Source organism: Chiloscyllium plagiosum, chromosome 21 (assembly GCF_004010195.1).
Source record: "Chiloscyllium plagiosum isolate BGI_BamShark_2017 chromosome 21, ASM401019v2, whole genome shotgun sequence".
NCBI lineage: Eukaryota > Metazoa > Chordata > Chondrichthyes > Orectolobiformes > Hemiscylliidae > Chiloscyllium > Chiloscyllium plagiosum.
Genome location: NC_057730.1, coordinates 18,577,522 through 18,601,247, shown reverse-complemented (window position 1 = coordinate 18,601,247; position 23,726 = coordinate 18,577,522). Strand labels below are relative to the sequence as shown.

Below are 23,726 nucleotides of genomic sequence, written 5' to 3'. Positions count from 1 at the left end.
CACAGGAAATGACATCACCAATCCAAGGAAACCCAAACATACAAATAGAAAGCAGGCAACATGGTAGTGCTTCGTCCAGAGACACACTAAAGATATTATCTAGTATGGTGACGAAACATCTGAAAATGAACCTTCCAGCTCAATGAGCAAACATACATCCAGAACCTCAACCTGAGCTACAGATTTTCTCAAAACTGGCTAATTGGAAAAATACTGATATAGGGGATTCCCCTGAATACACTTAAGAGACACTTTTCTCCACCCTGTCCTGGACACTCTTCTTTCCAAGTCTGTACTAGGATAATGAAAATCTCATATTGTAATTAGAAATTTGGTAGTTTAAGGAATCACGTGTCCTTTGCTAAAGGACACTAGTGACCCCAGATGGGTTTTTCTAACAATTGGCAACAATTTCATGGTCATTGTAAATGTTTGTAACTCATTTTTATGTATAAACCAATAAAACTATAATTATTTCACCTTTTTTATCAATATGTACTATGTTGTTGTATAAATAAAGGGGACTGAGAAGTATGAAAGAACAGGCGGGAGGGAAAACAATCAGTGCATATATATATTTCTGGTGGCGAATAGTCTCCAGAGGTCAAACGAACCCAGCGGAGAAACGCTGGTGGCAAACCGGCAGTGGCTAATCGACGGCGGCGAATCGTCACCAACCCACATTCTTCATGGCAATACCTCTAACAATCAGAATCCACTTGTTAACTAAACTAAATGAATAGTTTCCCTTTGAATTGGTATTCTTGCCAATTGTCCTTATGGGTGCAAGATTAAAAGTTCCAACAAAATGCATCTTTTTTTTAACAATACCCTATACATACCTTTTCATCTCCCTGTAATACCCTTTGCAAATTTGTTTGTCCAAATCTTTTCTTCTATTGGTTACCTGTACAATCAACTCAGTAGTGTGACATTATATTTAGCTCCAACCAAATAGCTACTGACTTGCAGACTGGTTCACCAAAGTTCTTCAGGAAAGGAATCTACCACCCTCACCTGGCCTTATCTACATGTGATTCCAGACACAGCAATGTGGTTGACTCTCAACAAGGGAAGGTTGGGAGGACAGGATTGAATAAATGAATGAGTGTATCACTCTCCAAGCTGGACTGACAATCTTAAATTGGTTAATAATGTAATTCCTCAAAGTACTAATTGTAATGGGGGATTTTAGTTATCATTATACAGACCAGGATAGAAAGAGTGTTCAGGGGGAGAAGAGACGAGTACAAGTGAGTCAAAATTAGCTGTGCAAATAGACCAATTGTGGATTGGCTCACACAAATCGTTAATCTCTTTCCTCGGACAAAAGGGCTCGATTGTCCATCAGTCATGGTGATGACGCAAGTGGAGCCGAGGGTCCAATGGGATGAATGAGAGAGTGTGGGCACTGGGGTTGAGGTTGGCATAGCTTTGAGATTCCGCTGATTGCTGCCAGGGGCGGAGCTATAACTCTCCGGATCTCGCTTACTCTGGAAGGCCAGCTGACGCAAAGCTTTTTTCCACCAATAAACAGGAGCGAGGGAAGGCGCCAAGAGCATTAATCGGCTCCGGCTACTGGCTGCAGCACCAGTTGCAACCTGCTCCCACCGAGGCTGCTCTGGGCGAGCAGTGGGCACCCTGTTCGCCGTCATGTTGCTGCTGCTGCTAGTTGCCAGCGTCCTTCTCGTCCCCTGTATCCGCTCCACGGCCCCGGGCCAAGACTCAAAGGCCACTCGCTTCGTCTGCACCTCGGTGCCGTTGGATGCAGACCCCAGCTGCCCGGTGCCAGCCGTGCCCATGCCAGTGAACACAGCCCAAGAGCAGGAGCTTCGTGCCACCGTCGTGCAGCTGAGGGAGACCATCCTCCAGCAGAAAGAGACCCTGGGCAACCAGAAAGAGACCATCAAGGAGCTGACCAGTAAGCTGACCAGGTGCGAGAGTGCCCAGCTGGATGCCAAGTACAAGGGCAGCCGCAGGAAACAGCACGACCATGTGTCTGGCAAAGACACCATGGGCGACCTGCCCCGCGATCACAGTCAAGTGGTGGATCACCTGGGCAGGACCATCCAAGCGCTGAAAGATCGACTCGGGAGCCTCGAGGTAAGAGCGACAGGCCAAGGAGGAATTACTCCAAAGGGATCTTCCCGTGTTGTTAGATTCCTCTCCCCCGCCTCACTATCTTGGTGGTATTCCGATTCAGAAGCCGGCGTGGGGTATAATGGACAGGCTGAGCAGCGCTGCCAAGCCCCTGTTGTAGAGCTAGCATTACAACAGCGGACCGAATGGTCTCCCCATCAGGCCTGAAGGAGATTCAGTCAGGTAGTCAGTTTGTTGCCCTCCCAGCCGGAGCCGGGAGCTCAGGCGCACGGAGCTGTCCAGGGTGCTGAATAAACCATCCGCCCTGTGGTGGTAACTGAGTTTGCTCGAATGTGGCGGAATTAGAGCTGAGGGGGAGACAGAGTCTCATTAGCCTTTAGTATCGGACAGAGAACTATCCGAGAATGGCTGTAGCTCAAGGGCTCATCTTTTTGTATAATGGAAATAATATGCATTTGTGACTAGAGTGAAAACAAGTAAGGGAAACAGAGACAAGTGTACTCACCACTTTCTTTGGCCGGTCAAAGGTGTTTGCTTGAGGCGCTATCCCGAGTTTTTGCCAGTGACAGAGATGAAATTAGGTCCTAACTTTGAACCTTTTCATCAGCCGAGGGATCTGTGTTTAAAGCTCAACAGAAACCCACTCACTCTATTTCACTTAGACGTTAAAAAAATGTCATCACTACAATTTCAGAATTACTCGTACTCGAGCAACACAAATCGGCCCACATGCTGTTTGAAAGTTGCGATCCAGTTGAACGGACCCTGTTCTTCCCCCACAATGCTGCAGAATTGTCTTCCAAGTACTGATCCAATTGCATTTTCAAAGTTACAACAGGGTGTGTTTGCAACAGCCTTTTCGCGCAGCCCCCTCGAAACGTTAGCTGTGCCTTGATGTTATTGTAATTAATGCAGCGAGCTATAGAACTGAAAACTCCAGGACAGGATATGTTTCCAACAGAGTCCTGCCTGCGTCTCACAGAAACCCAAAACTGGGCGACGAGGCTGGGATTACTGCTCGCTTATGGCATTTAATTCACGTCATTAATTGCCAAGACAGTCAATGGAACCGTGTTGGTTTAAACGGAGTGGACGAATGAATGAAGTCTGTAGTAAAAACTTACTGGGAATTAGTAATGCTGGTGAATATCGATAGAATTGGGATGGAGGTGCCGGAATACGGCAGGGAAAATGAGATGGCGAAATGTTTAATTTATTTTTCAATCAAGGTGGCAAAAAGAGTAAGGCTGATTAAAGATCAACTACGGTGTTTCCACATGGAGTCAGGAGCCTGTCTGAGGTACTTCCTGCATATATTGCCTTCCATCTTTAGCATGAAAGCAGACGTTGTCCTCATTATTGTGAAAAAGGAGGTGGTTAAGACACTTGAAGAGTTTAACAATGATAAGAAAAAAGGTGTTGGTCAGTCTGCCTGCATTTAAAGTTGGACGGCTCGGTGGCACAGTGGTAAGCACTGCTGCTTCACTGCGCCAGAGACCCGCGTTCACTTCCCGCCTCAGGCAACTGTCTGTGTGGAGTTTGTACATTGTCCGCGTGGGTTTTCCTCCCACAGTCCAAAAATGTGCAGCTTAGGTGAAATGGCTATGCTAAATTGCCCGTTAGGTGTCGGGGAATGGGTCTGGGTGGGTTGCTCTTCGGAGGGTCAGTGTAGACTTGTTGGGCCGAAGAGCCTGTTTCCACACTGTAAGTAATCTAAGGCAAGTGTGAGTGGAAATTATGCAGGCACTGGCCACAATTTTCCACCCATTTTTAGACTGAGAAGTTGTATTAAATGCTTGGAGAATTATAATTGGCTCACTGCATAAAGATAAGCTCAGCAGTCATGTCAGTCAATTTAATCTGGATGGTATGGAAGCTTCTGGAAATGACAATTTGGGACAAAATGAATAGTTGCTTGGACAAATGAGGTTTAATTAGGGAAAGCCAGTATGATTTATTAGGGGCAAAGCATGTTTAATTCATTGCTTGATTTTTTTAAAAGCTGCAACAAAAAGGATTAAGCAGGATAAATGTTGATGAGGTACACAGAGACTTCGAAAAAGCATTTGATACTGTTGCTGAATTACAGACTTGCGAGCAAAGTTATTTTTCATGGGGTATGGGCATCACTGATGGGGCTATCATTAATCCCCACTAGTAAATCCCCTGGTGTAAGAGATGTTGAGTTATGGATACAAAATTGTCTGAGTGACATGAAATGGAGAGCAGTGATTGACAGTTGTTTTTTGGGTTGAAGAAGGATCTATAATGGAATTTTCCAGGGTTTGATGTTCAGACCCTTGTGTTTCCTGATATATGCTTATGACTTAAACCTTAGTGTCCAGGGCACAATTTCAAAATTTGCAGATGATACAAAACTTGGAAGTGTCTTGGACTTATTCATAAAGACATAGAGATGTACAGCATGGAAACAGACCCTTCGGTCCAATCCGTCCATGCCAACCAGATATCCCAACCCAATGTAGTCCCACTTGCCAGCACCCGGCCCATATCCCTCCAAACCCTTCCTATTCATATACCCATCCAAATGCCTCTTAAATGTTGCAATTGTACCAGCCTCCACCACATCCTCTAGCAGCTCATTCCATACATGTACCACCCTCTGCATGAAAAGGTTGCCCCTTAGGTCTCTTTTATATCTTTCCCCTCTCACCCTAAACCTATGGCCTCTAGTTCTGGACTCCCTGACCCCAGGGAAAAGACATTGTCTTTTAACCTCTCCATGCCCCTCATAATTTTGTAAATCTCTATAAGGTCACCCTCAGCCTCCGGCGCTCCAGGGAAATCAGCCCCAGCCTGTTCAGACTCTCCCTGTAGCTCAACTCCTCCAACCCTGGCAACATCCTTGTAAATCTCTTCTGAATCCTTTCAAGTTTCACAACATCTTTCCGATAGGAAGGAGACCAGAATTGCATGCAATATTCCAACAGTGGCCTAACCAATGTCCTGTACAGCCGCAACATGACCTCCCAACTCCTGTACTCAATATTCTGACCAATAAAGGAAAGCATACCAAACGCCTTCTTCACTATCCTATCTACCTGCAACTCCACTTTAAAGGAGGTATGAACCTGAACTCCAAGGTCTCTTTGTTCAGCAACACTCCCTAGGACCTTACCATTAATTGTATAAGTCCTGCTAAGATTTGCTTTCTCAAAATGCAGCACCTCGCATTTATCTGAATTAAACTACAACTGCCACTTCTCAGCCCATTGGCCCATCTAGTCCAGATCGTGTTGTAATCTGAGGTAACCCTCTTCGCTGTCCACTACATCTCCAATTTTGGTGTCATCTGCAAACTTACTAACTGTACCTCTTATGCTCGCATCCAAATCATTTATGTAAATGACAAAAAGTAGAGGACCCAGTACCGATCCTTGTGGCACTCCACTGGTCACAGGCCTCCATTCTGAAAAACAACCCTCCATCACCACCCTCTGTCTTCTACCTTTGAGCCAGTTCTGTATCCAAATGGCTAGTTCTCCTTGTATTCCATGAGATCTAACCTTCTAATCAGTCTCCCATGGGGAACCTTGTCGAACGCCTTACTGAAGTCCATATAGATCACATCTACTACTCTGCCCTCATCATCTTCTTTGTTACTTCTTCAAAAAACTCAATCAATTTTGTAAGACATGATTTCCCATGCACTAAGCCAGGTTGACTATCCCTAATCAGTCCTTAGAGGAGGTAAGTATAGAACTTAAAATTCATATAGCCAGATCGGTAGAAAAGGGACAATTGGATCTCATTTGATGTGGTAAGTGTAAAGTGATGCATTTTGATTGGAAGAATGTGGGAAGACATTACAAAATAGAGGGTGCAATTCTAAAAGGGAAGTCCTGGATTTATATGCACAAACATTAATAAAGGTGGCAAGAGAGGTTGAGAGAGTGGTTAATAAAGCAAACATCTTTGTTGGATGTTATCACAGGCAAAATCAAGAAAATTATGCTTTCAGTAAAGTTATGTGTAAAACATTAGTTCAACCTTGATTAGAGTATCATGTCCAATTCTGGGCACCACATGAGGAAAGATGTGAAGACGTTATACAGACTGTAGAAAAGATTCAAAAGATTGCCTCCTGGGATGAGGAACTTCAGTTAGGTAGAAAAATTGGAAGAGTTGTGACTGTTCTTTATGGAAAAGAGACAGTTGATAGAAGGTTTAATAAAGGTATTCAAAATCAGGAAGGATCTGAACAGAGCAGACAGGACTGAATTGTGGCAATTAGTGGAAAGGTCAAGAACCAGGGGCCACACAGTTTAGATCAGTCGCAAAAGAAGCAATGGTGGCGTGAGGAAAGTTTATTACAGATTGGTTAGGATGTGGAAATATAATGAAACGGATTCAGTTGTGACATTCAAGGGAAAATTGGGCAATTATCCAAAAAGGAAGAAAGTGCAATTTCGTCGGGAAAAGGTGTCCTTCAACCAGCTAACACAGAACAATGGACCAAATGCTGTCTTCTGTAACTATTTAATGACTGTATGAATCAGAAAATCAATACTTCTGAATGTTGAAATCTATGAATTTAATCAAATTGAATTTGATTTTTCACCTAGAATGTTGATTAATTAAAATTTCTAAATGGAAACAATTCTGTTCTATAACCAGGTTAAAGAAGTGTTCTGTCTTTTCTGAAATTATTATTCTGGAATTATTTAATATTAAAATATGTTTCATTCTTTCACTTACCACTGACCAATTTTTTAAGACCATAAGACATAGGAGCAGAAATTAGGCCATTCAGCCCATCGAATTTGCTCCACCATTCAGTCATGGCTGATAAGTTTCTCAATCCTATTCTCCCACTTTCTCCCCCTAACCCTTGATTCCCTTGACACTCAAGAACCTATCTATCTCAGTCTTAAATATACTCACTGACCTGGCCGCCACAGCCTTCTGTGGCAATGAATTGCATAGGTTCACAACTCTCTGGCTGAAGAAGTTTCTCCTTATCTCCATTCCTAAAGTCTTTCCTATACTCAAAACTATGCCCTCGCGTCCTAGTCTTTCCTACCAATGGAAACATCTTCCCAACATTTACTCTGTCTGGGCCATTCAGTATTGTACATGTTTCAATTAGATCTCCCCTCATCCTTCTAAACTCCATTGAGTATAGACATAGAGTCCTCAAACATTCCTCGTATGTTAAGCATTCCTGGGACCATTCTAATGAACACACTTCAGGGCCAAGTACATCCTTCCTGAAATATGGGACCCAAAACTGTGCACAACACTTCAAATGTGGTCTGACTAGAGCCTTACAGAGTCTCAGAAGTACATCCCTGCTTTTAGATTCAAGTCCTCTCAAAATAAATGCTACCATTACATTTGTCTTCCTAACTACTGACTCAACCTGCAAGTCTACCTTGAGAGAATCCTGGACTAAGAGCTCCCAAATCTCTTTGCATTGCAGACTTCTGAATCTTCTCCCCATTTAGAAAATAGTCCATGCCTCTAATCTTCCGACCAAACTGCACAACCTCACACTTTCCCACATTGTACTCCATCTGCCACTTCTAACCTAACCTGTCCAAATTCTTCTGCAGCCTCCCAGCTTCCTCAATGCTACCTATCCTTCTACATATCTTTGTATCATCTGCAAACTTAGCCAGAGTGCCCTCAGTTCCTTCATCTAGGTTTTTAAGTGAAAAGTTGCGGTCCCAACACTGAGCCTTGTGGACCATCACTTGTCACTGGCTGCCGTCCTGAGAAGGACCCTTTTATCCCCGTTGTCTGCTTTCTGCCAGACAGCCAAGCATTTGGTTCTGTTGATTCCAACTTGAAGAGAATTATTGATTTTGAATTTTTTGGGTGCCCTAGAAGCATTACTTGTTGATTTAAATTGTTCTACTCCAGCTCAATTTGTGTATCTTCACTGAACTTAATCCAGCACAGTCAAAGTACAAAGCTTTTCAATGAATCCAAGCATTATACCAGGCAAGTCAATAAAAAGTATTCACACCTAAACAAAATAAAGTATTTGTTGTTTACAGCTGAACTTGGTTGTTTGGCCTGTGTTTTTGGTTAAAGTTTCAGATGGTCACACTCTGACTTGAAAAAAACCCTCAAGTAGCATATTACACTGGAAAGTCTAGTAAAGAGATCACTAACTGTTTAATCCATTGTGATAATCATATTTCCCAAAGAGCCAATTAACTTGAGTGCTGCTAACACAAACAGTAACCCGTGTACGTAATGGAATTTTTGTGTACTAAATAACATTTGCTCCATTCAGTTTTATGTGAAATGAGAAGTAGCTGATTGTAATCAGGGCCAACACATAGACTTTTAGTCTCCAAATCCATTATGTCTATTTAGCTTATTTGAAAATAGACAACAATTTTTGAAGCATGTAGTGCTTTCTGAATGTATTACTGCACTTATTCAATTTTAATCCAATAAACTCTCTCTTTTATTGTTTTTAATCATAAAATAACTATTCTGACCATTATTTTATTGTGTATGAGATGCTACCATCAAGAAAATTCTACACTTTTACAGTAATTTTGTGATCAAACTCAATGCAAGGTGCCTTTAAGATGGGAGTTTCATCTTTATCCATGGATTTCTTAAAGAAATGTTGCAACATTTTCTTTGTATAACTGACCTTAAATCACTTCTCCAATTTTAACTTCAAATCAGCTGCATTACATAAAATAAAAAAAATTACATTTCTTTTTTAATCTCCATGTTATATTCAATGTTACCCATGGCACCAATATGTTTTATGGTTGATTGCATAGTGTATATCATCTGTTCACCATTATTTTTGTAATTAATGTATATCATTCTATTTAATTTATTTTTATATGATTGCACCTGTGCAATTTAATAATGTGTATTTTCACAAGATATTAAATAAATTCAATTGATAAAATTATTTTCAAGCTCTATAGCTTCAGCATTAAATAAAACTTTGATATTATTCTGTAATGTTCATACAATCTAGGTACAACTGTTCCCAAGCCTAATTTAGAATAGATTATTTTACTCTGCCTTTAAACTACAAGGGGGGGCAATGTTACACATTGGGCAGCTTTGTGACTAACCAGGTATTCCACAGAGAGAAATCTGAAAACCAAATGATCGGCAATAAGATCACTTTAACAAGCTAAGCATTCTATCAATGTTTTCATGCAATAGAGTATGGCTTAACTATTCATATTCTTTCAACTGATGCTGCAGATTGAAAATTATTTATTAGCAAAACTTAGCTTGTTCATGTTAAAATGCCTTTGCCAACTGATTTAATGAGTTTTAAATGGATGAATCCCTTAATGAAATTATAAGGCAAGATAGTTTCATTAAAAAGGTATTAAGTATTTGTGTTCTGAAATCAGACCATGTAAGCCCGATAGCAATAAGAGAACTCACAAAAGGTAATATTTAATAGAAAATAAGCATTCAAACAGTTCTTGTTCCTTGATGTGAAACTGTGCTGCAAAAAGCTGGTGACTTTCAATTAGCAACAACAGGGGTGGAGGAATAACAGAAGTCAGCAATGGAACATATGAATTCTTAACAACAACATTCCAGGGGGACAGATCACTAAATTGAAAAATAGAATATCATATGTTATTACAGAACCAGCTTAATCAATGGTACAATATACACCCAGCCTACAATTATTCTCTTTGCAATGCAATTCCTAACAGTTGCCCTAATAACAAATGCAGAGATTTTGAAAGAATTATATGTGCAGGATCATCTGCAAAATATTAATGTATGTCTAGGAATATTCTGAAATATTGATGTATTCTAGTATCCCAAATTCCAAAGCTGTTAACACTTTACAGGAAAACCATGCTGATGTAAATGTTTACTTTCTAACATTATTTAATTGCAGAAAAAGAAACAACCAGTTATTATTGTTAATAATCAGATATATCTAATGAAATCACAGACCTTTCTCAGGATGATGACTTCAGTTTGAAAATTTATGAACTAGATAATAATGAAGATATTGAATGTATTGTTGTGTATTATGAGAGTGAGTAAATAATATTTCAAAGCTTTTTTTTCATCATGGTTTTCTTTCTCAACAGCAGCAGACACACCCCAATTTTTCCAACCATACTTTCCCCAGTGACCTCCGTGAACAGCTTCAGAGGAAGCTGGGGGATTTGGAAAGTCAGCTGTTAAATAAAGTCTCTGAACTTGAAGATGAGAAGTATGTTCTTCTGAATGAGACAGCAGCCCATCGTTACAAGACAGAGTCTGCCCTCAATGCCTTGCATGAAAGGGTTACTGAATTAGAGAAAGGTATTGACTGAGCAAAAATATTCAAACATTCACCATTAAGCAATGACTTGGTTATTTTAAAATAATACTAATGTAGGTTATTCAGAATGAATCACATTGTGCTTAATATGATCAATGGGACAATTGACCTTCCTTTTGTTTTTCGTTTAACTAGTTACTGATTTACAGTAAATTGCCATCGCCAAATTCAGCAAATGCATAGCACTGCAGAACCAAACTGATGAAGTCTGTTGGATTGCTCTAAGTCTTAATTGTCAACTATTATTCACATACTAATTACATGACAAAGATAACCTTGAATGGGATAATATCTATACAATTTACTTGCAGTTTTGGCTCAGTGCTTGTATTCTTAGAGACTGTGAATTCAAATCTCACTGCAGAGATATGAGCACACAATTATTCCAATTCAGTAGAGTAACAGGGTGATAGTCATACAGCATGGAAACAGACACTTCGGTCCAAACAGTCCATGCCGACCATAATCCAAAACTTTACTAGTCCCAATTGCCTGTGCTTGGTCCATATCCTTTCAAACATATTTTATTCATGTCCTTATAAAAATGTCTTTTAAATGCTGTAATTGTACTCGCAACCATCACTTCCTCTAGAAATTCATTCCACACACAACCCACATTCTGTGTAAAACAAATTGCCCCCATTTAAAAAAAATCTTTCTCTTCATCTTAAAAATATGTACCCCAGTCTTGAAACCCTAGGGAAAAGAGGTCTGTCATTCACCTTATCTATCCCCCTTATAATTTGTATAAACCTCTGTAAGGTCACGTCTCAAGCTCCTTTGCTGCTGCGGAAAAATGTCCCAGCCTATCCAGCCTCTCCTTATAACATATGTTTACACAATACTTACATAAATACTCTTTTTTCGGATGAAACAATAAACTGAAGGGTTGTTTGTTCATTCAGGCGAGCATGAAAAAGTCCACTAGCATTATTTAGGTGAAGATGGTTTCCTAACCATTACTTGTCCTTCAATCAACATCACAAAAAGCTGTTCATTATCACATAGTTGTTTGTGGGAGCTAGTTGTATGCAAATTTACTGATACCTTTCATACATTGCAATCATCGCCATATATCAAAAGTATTTCATTAATTTCAAACTGCTTATAGATGACCTGAGGATGTGTGAGGTATTGTGTAAATTAAAGGTATTTCTTCTATATACGGTATTCCCATTGTGATTACATATATCTCTAAGCAACAAGCCTTACAGAGTGAATTCAACAGCTCTTATTAGCACAATGCAGACCTGACACTGAAGGCATATCAACAAGTAAAATGATTTGAATAAAGGCATCAGGTGTTTATGGTCAACTGTTTGATACAGCTATAAATAATTGTTCAGAAATGCTAATTTAAAGTTATAGAATCTATACAAAACGAATTACTTCCCTAGTGTCTGATATAATTGTTTAATCTTTTTTTTATCCACAATAGAGAGTAGCGGCTTTAAGTCACCTGATGATTTCAAGGTGTCGCTACCTTTGCGAACTAATTACCTATTTGCCAGGATAAAGAAGAGTCTCCCTGAGATGTACACCTTTACTGTGTGCATGTGGATCCGCTCCAGAGCATCGTCTGGTATTGGAACACCTTTCTCTTATGCTGTGACCGGACAAGCTAATGAAATTGTGCTAATTGAATGGGGAAAGAATCCAATTGAATTACTTATTAACAACAAGGTATGTATCACTTATCGATGATATGTTAAATGCACAAAAGTAACTGATCATATTATTGACAGAACATGTAAAAGGCTAAAATGCACTTAAGTAATATTAACATTTTTAGTCAAACATTTAACTGCCAGCTTCAAATGTGGACCATTTTAAAAGTGAACCCTTTCATTGATGTTTTCTTTTGGGATAGACTGTTAGCAAGCAGAAAACATTTTGTCTCCAGCCATTGTTCCAAAATCCCTGCTTTTCTATGTCATTTTTTCACATATTCAAAGCCTCCTCAAAACATTTACATTGCACTACATCCATAGTTATCTCCCTTAACTCTGTCTCCCACTTTTGAAAATGACCTCACTAGGAATGTTGCTTGGTTAATGATGCTAAGTTCTTGTGGAATTTAGATTTTCCAAGTGGTGAGTTGAAAGTGGGATGAAGGCTGTTGTAAAGCACTGTATGTAGAAGATTAGGATTAATTGATCTTTGCTACTTCTTGCCTCATGTTCTTGCCTTCAAAATATGTGGCTATTTGATATTAACCAATGAGCTAAATACTTCCATTCCATTAGCTAGCATTTCTTTAAACAGCTTGTTGGTTTGGACTAATTTTGATCTTTATCCCTGTATTTGATGATTGTCAGTGAGTTGTCTGCAGCCTCATTTTGTGCTTTGGGGAAATCAAAGCCATTGTTATTAATCCTTGCCATACACTCTGTTCCTTCAACACTGAGTGTGGCACTGGAAAAGCACAGCAAGTCAGGCAGCATCTGAGAAGCAGGAGAATTGAAGTTTTGGACATAGGCCCTTCATTAGGAATGGCGGGAGATGGGAAGGGAGTTGAGAGACAAATAGGAGGGTTGGGTCGGGCTGGGGAAGGCAGTTTGGAAGATGTAGATAAGGGGTGATTATGTGAGGCTCAACCAGACCATTCATACCCTTGGCATCTTATTTGATCCTCGTAAGCTTCTGATTCCATTTCTGCTTTACTATCAGCATTGCCTACTTTCATACTGTAATGTCAACCCACCCCATCTTAATCCAGCTGCTTGTGAAAACCTCTTCATTCTTTTGCAGCTTGACTTATTGATCCCAACATGTTCCTAGCAGACACCTCATGTCTTTTGTGTGGAACACATCCAGAACTCTACTCTCTGTATTGTAACTTAAACCATGTCCCAATTACTCAGTATCCCTGCCTCTGCTAACCTCCGTTGAGGTAAAATTCTGGATCAATGGTGCTGGAAGAGCACAGCAGTTCAGGCAGCATCCGAGGAGCTTCAGCAAAATCGACGTTTCAGGCAAAAGCCCTTCATCAGGAATAAAAAGTCCCAGTTTGGGAACCTTTGAATTTAAAAATCTCATTCTTGTTTTCCATAACCTCCATGGCCTTGCCCTTTCCTATCTCTATAACGTACCTCAGCGCCACAGCTCTCTGGGATCTCTCACTGCTCCAATTCTGGACTCTTGAATATCCCAACTTTCTCTTTGAAACTTTCTGCCTCCCCTTCATTTTAAGATGCTCATTTAAACCTGTTTTCTTTGACCAAACCTTTGTAAATCTGTCTTATTAGTTTCTTAGGTGATTTGATGTTAAACTTGGTTTTATTATGGCATGTTGAGCACCTTGGAACCTGTACAAAGTTACATACACTGTATATACACTATGTAAATGGTGTTTTACAACTGTACAAGACCATGAGTGCTATGGACTACATAGCAATAGGTATGGTACATATCACGTTCTTAAACAGGAAGTTAGTTTGTGATGAAGAAGACCTTAAGACCATAAGATATGGGAGCAGAATTAGGCTATTTGGCCCATTGAGACTGCTCCACCATTCGCTTATGGCTGCAAGCCCCATTGCTTCTCCACTTGGACTATTGTTAAATTGTCTGTGGTGTCCCTATGACATCATTGGAACCCCAGTGGTTTGGGTATCCTTACTGCCTATAAGCTAACATGCTAGTTGATGGGATTGGACAAGGAAAACTCCTTACTCATATTTAACAGCCTCCCACTACCAGACACTATTTCTGCAATGTCAGAGTGTTTACAAATCCCCACATCTGCCATGATTTTCTACATTCCTTGAAGCTTTAGATGAATGACTCCTCTCTGGCTTCCACTTCCAGGTGTCCAATATTCTCTCTAAGATTCAAGTCCTACCTGTTCCAGAGGTGTGTGATACCATCTCTGAACAGGGTGATTATTCCATTTCCCCGGCCCCCAACACCTTATCTTCACCATGGACATCCAATCCCTCAACACCTCCAACCGCCATGACCAGGGCCTCCAAGCCCTCCGTTTCTTCCTCTCCCCATGTCCCCACCAGTACCTTTCCACTGACACTCTCATTCGTTTGGCCGAACTGGTCCACACCCTTAACAATTTCTCCTTTGAATCTTCCCACTTCCTCCAGATGAAAGGAGTAGCCATGGGCACCCGTATGGGCCCCAGCTATGCCTGTTTTTTTGTTGGCTACATAGAATAGTACTTCTACTGTAGTTACACCGGCACCACTCCCCACCTTTTCCTCTGCTACATCGATGACTGTATCGCTGCCACCTTGTGCTCCCATTGGGAGGTTGAGCAGTTCATCAACTTCACCAACACATTCCACCCCGACCTTAAATTCACCTGGACCATCTCCGACACCTCCCTCCCCTTCCTGGACCTCTCCATCAACGACGACTGACTCAACACTGACATTTTTTACAAACCCATCTGGTCCCACCACTACCTGGATTACCCTACCTCCTGCAAAAATGCTATCTCATATTCCCAATTCCTCCGGCTCTGCCGTATCTGCTCTCAGGAGGACGAGTTCCACCATAGAACGCACCTGATGGCCTCCTTCTTTAAAGACCGTAATTTCCCCATCCACATGGTTGAAGATGCCCTCCAACGTGAGGTGGGGGAAGGGGAAATGAGGAAATTGTTGAAGTCCACATTGATGCCTTGGGGTTGAAGTGTTCTGAGGTGGAAGATGAGGCGCACTTCCTCCAGGCGTCTGGTGGTGACAGAGCGGCAGTGAAGGAGGCCCAGGACCTTCGCATAAACCAAATCATCCGCCGACCACCAACCTCCACATAAACTGCATCATCCACCGACATTTCCGCCACCTACAAATGGGCCCCAACACCAGGGATATATTTTCCTCCCCACCCCTACCAACTTTCCGCAAAGATCGTTCCTTCTGTGACTACCTGGTCAGGTTCACGCTCCCCCCAACATCCCACAGTCCCCTCCGAGCATCTTCCCCTGCCACCAAAGGAATTGCAAAACCTGCGCCCACACCTCCCTCCCTCACCTCCATCCAAGGCCCCAAAGGAGCCTTCCACATCCATCAAAGTTTCACCTGCACTTCCACAAATGTCATTTATTGTATCCGTTGCTCCCGATGTGGTCTCCTTTACATTGGGGAAACTGGATGCCTTCTTGCAGAATGCTTTAGGGAACATCTCCGGGATACCCGCACCAATCAACCCCATTGCCCCATGGCTGAACATTTCAACTCCCCCTCCCACTTTGCCGAGGACATGCAGGTCCTGGGCCTCCTCCACCGCCACTCACTCACTGCCCGATGCCTGGAGGAAGAGCGCTTCATCTTCCACCTCAGAACACTTCAACCCCAGGGCATCAATATGGACTTCACCAGTTTCTTCATTTCCCCTCCCCCCACCTTACCCCAGCGCCAACCTGCCAGCTCAGCACCATCCTCATGACCTGTCCTACCTGCCAATCTTCCTTCCTACCTATCTGCTCCACCCTCCTCTCCGACCTATCACCTTCATCCCGACCTCCATCCACCTATTGCACTCTTAGCTACCTTCTCCCCAGCCCCAACACCCTCCCATTTATCTCTCCACCCCTGTGGCCCCCAGCCTCATTCCTGATGAAGGGCTCCTGCCCAAAACGTCGATTTTCCCGCTTCTCGGATGCTGCCTGACCTGCTGTGCATTTCTAGCACGACTCTAATCTTGAGTATTCTAAAAATCAGCTAATCCTTGTTTTCCTTTTTTAGAACCATCTGGACAAAACAATACTAAATGTTGTGAATGTGCAAGAAGACAAGCTCTTGTGTGTGTAGATCTTTGAATTTAAAATCTCATTCTTGTTTTCCATACCCTCCATGGCTTGCCCTGTCCTAGCTCTATAACCTACCTCAGCACCACAGCTCTTCTAAATACTTATCCTAAGTATTCCATCAACAGGTTGCTCAGCTGCCCATTAATATTAATGATGGCAAGTGGCATCATATTTGCATAACATGGACCACTAGGGATGGTATGTGGGAAGCTTTTCAGGATGGCCAATCACAAGGCACGGGGGAGAATCTGGCACCTTGGCATCCCATCAAAGCAGGTGGTGACCTGATCCTGGGACAGGAGCAGGTGAGTGTCACTTTGTGCCCATAATAATGATTTCCACAGTCGGGTGGAACACGTATGATATTGAGATAAGAATCAAGAGGATTACAGAAAAGTTACATGTCCCTCTGAAAGAATATTGATAAAATAAAGCTTTTGAAGCATAAAGTATAAATTTCTTCTGCATATAATTTGGCCACTGTCAGATCCCAAATGTGCAGCACTCACAGTACCGCACAGGGGATGTCAGACTGGACTTTTTATCTCTGTGTGGGACTTTAATCGATGATGTTCTGACTCAGAGGTGAGCATACTACCTCTTCATGTAGCATTATTACAGAACAATTTGAGACATAAGAGGTAGTATGTGAAATGCTCGGAAGAAATAGATAACTTTGAACTGGTGGCTCCCGGAACTCTCCACCTCTGTACAATTTTCCTCCCTTTCTGTGGAGTAGCACAGAGAAAATGCACAAGCAACAATCAAAATGTTGCTATGCATAGGAGTAAAGGTAGCAGGCAAAAGCAGGCAAATAGAGTTGAAACACAGATTAGGCGTAACCCAGTTGCATGCCAGTACAGGCGCAAGGGACTGAATGGCTTCCTTATGTGTGTATGAACCTAGTGACTTCACACTGTCAAATATCCTAGTAGAAATTTGTAGATCATACTAAATAGAGCGAGAGTTGTAGAGGCATACAGCACAGAAACGGATCCGTTGGTCCAATCAGTCCATGCCAAATGTAATCCGAAACTAGTCCCACCTGCCTGCTCCTGGTCCGTATCCATCCAAATCTCTCCTATTCATGTATTTCCAAGTGAACTTTCATGTATATCCAAGTGACTTTTAAACATTGTAATTGTACCCACATCTACCACTTTCTCAGGAAGTTCATTCCATGAGCTAATCACTCTCTGTGTGAAAAGAATGCCCCTCATGTCTTTTTTAAATCTCTCTCCTTCACCTTAAAAATATGCCCCCTAGTCTTGAAATTCCCCCATCCTAGTTACAATTACAGCAAGCAGAATTAAACTGGCACTTGTATTGAATGTACAGCAGCAATCATTTGTACGTGAATTTATTCTTCATCTAGGACTCAGTTGGAGGAAGGTTTGATGCAACTCAGGCATTTGTTGGAGAACTGAGCCACTTCAATATCTGGGATCGCATCCTCACTCTGGAAGACATCAGAAGCATGGCCAACTGTTCTGCCAACCTGGCTGGCAACATCATTCCCTGGATTGATAACAATGTGGTTGTGAATGGTGGAGCCAACAAGTTGCCACTGGAGACTTGCAAGGAGCGCTTGGTTAGTTCCTGATCCCTGGTCAGGATTCACTTAAGTGCCGCTTTCTTTTCCTACAGACAACTTTCTGTGATATGGTGAAAGGTATATTCTTTTTTCCCAGCTGAATTTTCCCTTCCTGGGAGGGAGCACTGACTGTGGTATTTTATTTTGTGTCTTTCAAACTAAATGATGCTGTCAGCCATACATCAGTAGGTAGCATGCTCGTCAGATGATGATGTGCTCAGGTCCTAACCAGAGACTTAAACACAGAAAATCCAAGTGAACATCCCCAGTGCAGTTTTGCAGGAGTGTCGCACATTTGGAGGTGCCATTTTCAAGAGAGAGATTAAACTGAGGCCCTGGCCATTACTTTAATGGGTGTTACAACATTTCATAGCATTATGTCAAGATGATCAGTTGAGAACTGCCTCCCATTCCCCACCTGTCATGTTGAATATTTATCCCTCAATCAATATCACTAATAAGTAGGCAACCTGATTTTTAACAAATTCCTCTTTGTGGGATCTTGTGCACAAAATGGCTGATGTCCTTCCTTATTGTTACAGTCACTACAACTCAAAAAATAGTTAATTGGCTACAAAGCATGTCTGGACATTTCAGGGTCATGAAAGGCATTGTATAAATGTGTGTTCCTTTCATTCTAATTTACAGAAGTGTCTGGGAAAGCATTTCTGTCTGAAATGTTAATATTTCAAAAGCTGATTGATTTGTATTGATTTGCACACTTATCGCTATGGCCCAGATATTGCAATCATCAGCAAAGATACTGACCTTGAATAAATGTGCCCACAAAGATTAAGATCTGGTCTGAATTCCCTTTCCCAACTTAAGTTTGAATCTAGCAGGAAGTCAAGGGGCTTCCATGCCATAGTGATGTCATCAAACAGAGTAGACAGCCAATCACACTGAAGTATTTTCACAGACAGCAAACCAGTAAGTCAAAATGCAATGATTATTCTTCACTTTTAGCTATATCTTTCAGAGACCAGATGAAATATTGGGAAGTACCCATGGCTTGGGTTAAATGTTTAAATATCACAAAGTTTTTTTAAAAATCAAGATCTTTCAGAACATATGGGGAGCTTTTATAATTATAACGAAGAGATTTGATGTTCTACAAATATAAAATTACCCTTTCAGGGCCAGAGAGGTTTTCCAGTGTAAATTATGAATGTAGAACACCATTTAAAACCCATATAGATATCATGCAACAAGGTGTAACTTTTACAACTTTCACTGTGAAACTAATAGCAAAAAGTGCAAATTGTTATTGGTTCAGTAATGTCTACTTGAATGCAGACTGTGGTGACTTCAATAATGCGCCCTATGAGGAAGCATGAATTACTGACAGCAACATCTGGATTTCCATGTTTAATTGCTCACATGCAGATTTCTGTAGCTACTGTCTGTTTTAGAGATGTAATGAAAGTGAATGCTGACATTTCCATCATAATTACTATCACAGAGCCAATCTTTCTAGTATTCCCACTTCTATGTCACAAGAATTCAGCTGGGGAAAAGAGGAGCTACAGAAACTTTCCTGTTGTAACATGTTCTCTGTTTTGCAGTCACTTTATCTGCTGGTAGTCACAGGGCAAATAGATAGTTCAGCCAAACAAAACAGCACAACTTTTTCACACCATTACTTTTATTCTTGATGTTTGAGAAAAGTCAAAGCTTATAGTTTTTTTGCATTAATGTTATTTTCTGTAAATAACCAAATGTTTTAATCATTGGAGTGACAATTTGTAAACCTATTTTCATCAGCTTCAACAAACAGACTTTTTAAAAAATTGATCAACCGAGAATCATAGATTTAAATTAGCTTTATTCTGAATTTGAATGGCTTTACTAAATGCTTTGTGCCAAAGGTACATTATCCAAATTTCAGATGATGTAGCACACTTCTTTTAAAAACTGATATACTTTAAAAGTGTGAGACTAGCTTGTCCTCTGTCCTTCAGATGTGACTTGTTATTCTGTTTGTGCTTTTGCCAGCTCACCAAAAACACTGAAACCGTAGCCAATCATTCAAAGGCCATTCTGCCATGGTCGAGGCCATGGTGGTAGGTGGTTTGACCTTGAAGAGCACCTTTTAGGCACCCAATCCTGTCCTCACATGTGCATTCCCAGTTGGAACCAGGTTGATAATCCTTCATCTCTTACCCTCCTCACCCAGAATACTGGGCCCAATTCTAACATTCCCAGCTCTGTGCGCCATTAGCAAATCTAGCCCAACTCAGCATTGAATGCAATTGTTTCTGGTCTTGACATTGTGACTTCCCTTACTGAGTCCAAAAAAGGGCATTGGGTCTCAGTTGAAAAGGAATAGATAAAAAGCAAATAAAGCCAGAAGCAACGTGCAGTCAGATGGTGTTGCAAAGTGGATGGAAGAGTGTGGACATTAGGCCTGCCAGAAATCAGTGTGAAGTTGAAATGAACTGCAATTCCACAGCCTCTCTATTTGAAGATAACTGCTGTTGATTAAAGGAGCTGTTTGGCAGAATCCATGCTATTTGTACTTTGTGAAATAGTGACAAAAGCAAAGTATTTCATGCTTTTAACATGCAAATATTACCCAACAGGTAAGATGCTGGGGCTTAGAAATAGAACAGTTGGTGACTGGAATTTGTTAGAGCTGCTAGCAAGTGAGAATGAAACAGTTCTTGGGTCGGAGCACAAAACAGGGAACTAATAATCAACAGGCAGTACATTTCACAGTTTACCAGATGGCAAAACAAAGTTAGTAAGTTTGGGCAGTATTTCTGTCAGAGCTATTCATTCCCACTTTTACTCCAATCGATTTGTCTGTCCAAGCCTGCAATGGGATAAACAGAACATCAGTTATAGTTTCACAACTAATTACAGTCAGGGGGTTAATTTATTTTGTAATGTTCTCTTCCTTTTCTGATGCTATTGAGATTTACAAGTGACACCTTAGTGTCTATTACATAGCATTCTAGGTGCTGGTTGTGGATAGGATACTTGACCTTGTGAGCAGTCACAGCTAAAATCAATCCAGTTCTGCATGATACCCATTCATGCTCACCTTCCATTCCAAGTTACTGAGACATTGTAAGGAATGGAAACACTCTCTAATTTATCCCCTTTCTCCATTACAAAGATAATTGTGGAATTTCCAGCTAAGATTAACAGAGAGTTGGCATTCTTAAATGAAACAGCATGACCCTGGGGCAACACATTACCCATCAAGGAAAACAATTAGCATCAAACCATACAAGACCTGAGCTGTGAAAATCAGCCTATTTGGCTCATCATGCTTGTTCTTGCTCTTCAAAGAGCTAATGAATTAATCTCAATCCTCTGCCCATTACCCAATTTATTTTTCTTTTCATGTAACTGTCCAATTTTATTTTTAAAGTTACCTGTGAATCTGCTTCCACTGCCTTTTTCGCCTGTGCATTCCAAGCCGTGATAACTTGCTGCGTAAAGGAATTTGTTCTCATCTCCTCTTGGGTTCTTATGATTATCTTAAATCAGTTCCTTTGGTTACTAACCCTACTGCCAAAGGGGATAGTTTCACTTTACTAAGATGTGAGAAGAACCACAATATTTGCATTTTCTGGATCGATCAAAAGACCTAGAATTATGCTTGAGATTTAGTGTGGTCTCTGTGATCTTATGACTACACCAATGAACGTGTTCATATTGAGATCCTGTCTTGCCGGTTGATGCAATTGTGTTAAACCAATGTGAAATGGGCTTAAAAATACATACTACAAGCACGAATTTGCTGTAACTTGTTAAGTGATACATCCCATTTGTGGCATTAAACACATTTACATAGAGAAAAAAAGAACTGAAAGTCGGAAAATGGGTGATAAAATGGCATTTAGCCCAAATGCTGGTGCTAGCTCTTTGAAAGAACTATCCCATTAGGGCAACCACCTCTGATCTTTTTCAATTGCCCACCAAGTTTTCTCTTCTTTAAGCATTTATTAGTTCTTTATTCTAAGTCACAACTGAATCTACTTGCATTGACATTAAGTCAGTCTGCTTCAGATCAAAATAACTCATTGCAAAAAATATTTTCAACTCATCTCTCCTTCTTCTGTTGATTATTTTAAAGTTGCATCCTCTGATCACAAAGTTCCTGACATTGTAAACAGTTTATCCTGATGTACTCACTAAAATCCTTCATGATTTTCAACTCCTATATTAAATATCTCCTGATTTTTATTTCCTTTGCAATCAATGTACAGCAGACAAGTGGTTCACTAGTGCCCTTTTTAACCCTTCACACAACATCAAGATCCCTCCAAGCCCGCGGACTTCTGGTTCAATGAATAAAGATACAATTAAACTGTCTGAAGCTTATGTTGAAAGTAGCCAAACTTCATGCTTGTTACATGGTCTACTCTTTATCTGTATCCCATTTTTCTGATTTTAGAATGGCTGTCAAAAGAAATGTGTCTTTCTACGTCATGCGGGACTGTGTTATTTTGTCTGTCTTTGTGGAATTGTTTCTTGTGTGCCAGTATAACTGTCTTTGTGAGATACTGGCCATCTCTTTTATTGCGTGGCATTCAAGTTTCAAGAAGCATTTTGAATTTTCAAGATGAAAAGTTTGCATTTTATGACTTTTTTTCATTACATTGACTGTATACATGAATGTCTTTAGTCCTCTTGTTTATTTGATGTTTTTGCATCAAAATGATTGTTATATCTTTTGGTAAAAAAGAAAAAAACTAAATAAAAAGGAATGCATTATATTAGTACATCAAGAACACTCTAGCATATTTTCATTCTTTTGCTGTGAATTTCTGGTCTTCATTTTACAGGAAGGGTGTCCAGACATTGGAGATTGTAATTATCTGGAAAGAATGAACAGTTTGGGTCACTTTTCTATAGAAAAAAGAAGACAGAGGGATGACATTGTAAGAGGTCTTTAAAATTATGAAAGAGTTTGATAAGATGTTGTGGAAAAGCCTTTTACACATCTGGTAGTGGAAAGAGACTCAATATTAGCCTTCAGAAAGAAATTGATAAATATTTTTTGAGAAAAAATGGAATTCGGGAACAAAATGGAGAAGAGGGACTAACTGAATTGCTCTCTGAAAAGCTGGTGCAGACTCATGGGCTGAGTAACATTCTTCTGTATTACAATATTCTATGATTTTGCAAGTGGTGGTAGGGGAGGGAGAAAATCCAAAATTAGGGGATCATAGATAAAACTCAGTCACAAATAATTCCAATGAAGTCAGGAGAAACATTTTACCTCAACAACAGTTGGAAAGTGGCACTGGGAGTAGTCAAAGACAAATACCACAGAGCACCTTTGTTAAGACTAGTGGTAACCTGAAAAATCCACTCCCTATGAGCAAACTTTTGCTTCGGACAACGTCAACTTTACAACATGTACTCATTTCAACAGAAGCAAGTGTTTTCCTTCTTACTGAACCATTGTAAACCTTACCAATTCTCTATGAGCCTCGCTCTCTCCTGAGCAAATGAAAATCCTTAAACTCCACTTGTACCATGATTAGTCAACAACTCCATTATTGTTATATCATGTGTTTGCATAACATGACTGAAGTGATTTCTGGATTCATTTGATAACTCATTTTAGACATTCCTATATCCAGTTCATACACACACCCACATACTGTTGATCAACCTGACATAGACATTAAAAATGTCACCCTTTGAAAGTGATTCTACACAGATGACACAAAACTAAAAAACAATTAAATAAACTCAACATTCCTTCTTCAGATGTCTTCATCACTCTAAAGCATGGATCCAATTACAGGACTGTACATCAAAGCAGAATAAAACTGCTCATCAGCAGATGAAAGTCAGCCCTCCAAGCAGAGGACATCGACTGCTGAGTTGTTTGGTGATTGGTTCCTGACTAAAACTTCAATGATTATATGATTCTAAGATCCTAGGGCCATGAAGTCATTAAATTTTTGAAAATAAGAGTTAGAAAAGAT

General features: G+C 40.6%; 1 protein-coding gene across 2 annotated transcripts; it reads left to right on the top strand.

The window, feature by feature from the left end:
* Nucleotides 1–1,490: 1,490 nt before the first annotated feature.
* Nucleotides 1,491–22,514, top strand: LOC122560580 (neuronal pentraxin-2-like). Of its 2 annotated transcripts, none has more exons than XM_043711356.1 (5): nucleotides 1,491–2,103; nucleotides 10,179–10,392; nucleotides 11,850–12,094; nucleotides 16,304–16,483; nucleotides 17,554–22,514. In XM_043711356.1, the coding sequence occupies exons 1-5, from the start codon at nucleotides 1,654–1,656 to the stop codon at nucleotides 17,779–17,781; spliced, it is 1,317 nt and encodes a 438-aa protein (XP_043567291.1). In that variant the 5' UTR covers nucleotides 1,491–1,653; the 3' UTR covers nucleotides 17,782–22,514. The 2 variants fall into 2 exon arrangements, with proteins under 2 accessions (XP_043567291.1, XP_043567290.1); XM_043711355.1 differs by having other exon boundaries at nucleotides 1,492–2,103; nucleotides 10,176–10,392.
* The last annotated feature ends 1,212 nt before the right edge of the window (nucleotides 22,515–23,726 follow it).

Coding starts and splice junctions, on each gene's coding strand:
- LOC122560580 (XM_043711355.1), top strand. CDS start 1,654: ATGTTGCTGCTGCTGCTAGTTGCCAGCGTCCTTCTCGTCCCCTGTATC. Junction 10,393..11,849: donor GGTTACTGAATTAGAGAAAG/GTATTGACTGAG, acceptor TATCCACAATAG/AGAGTAGCGGCTTTAAGTCA. Junction 16,484..17,553: donor TGATCCTGGGACAGGAGCAG/GTGAGTGTCACT, acceptor TTCTTCATCTAG/GACTCAGTTGGAGGAAGGTT.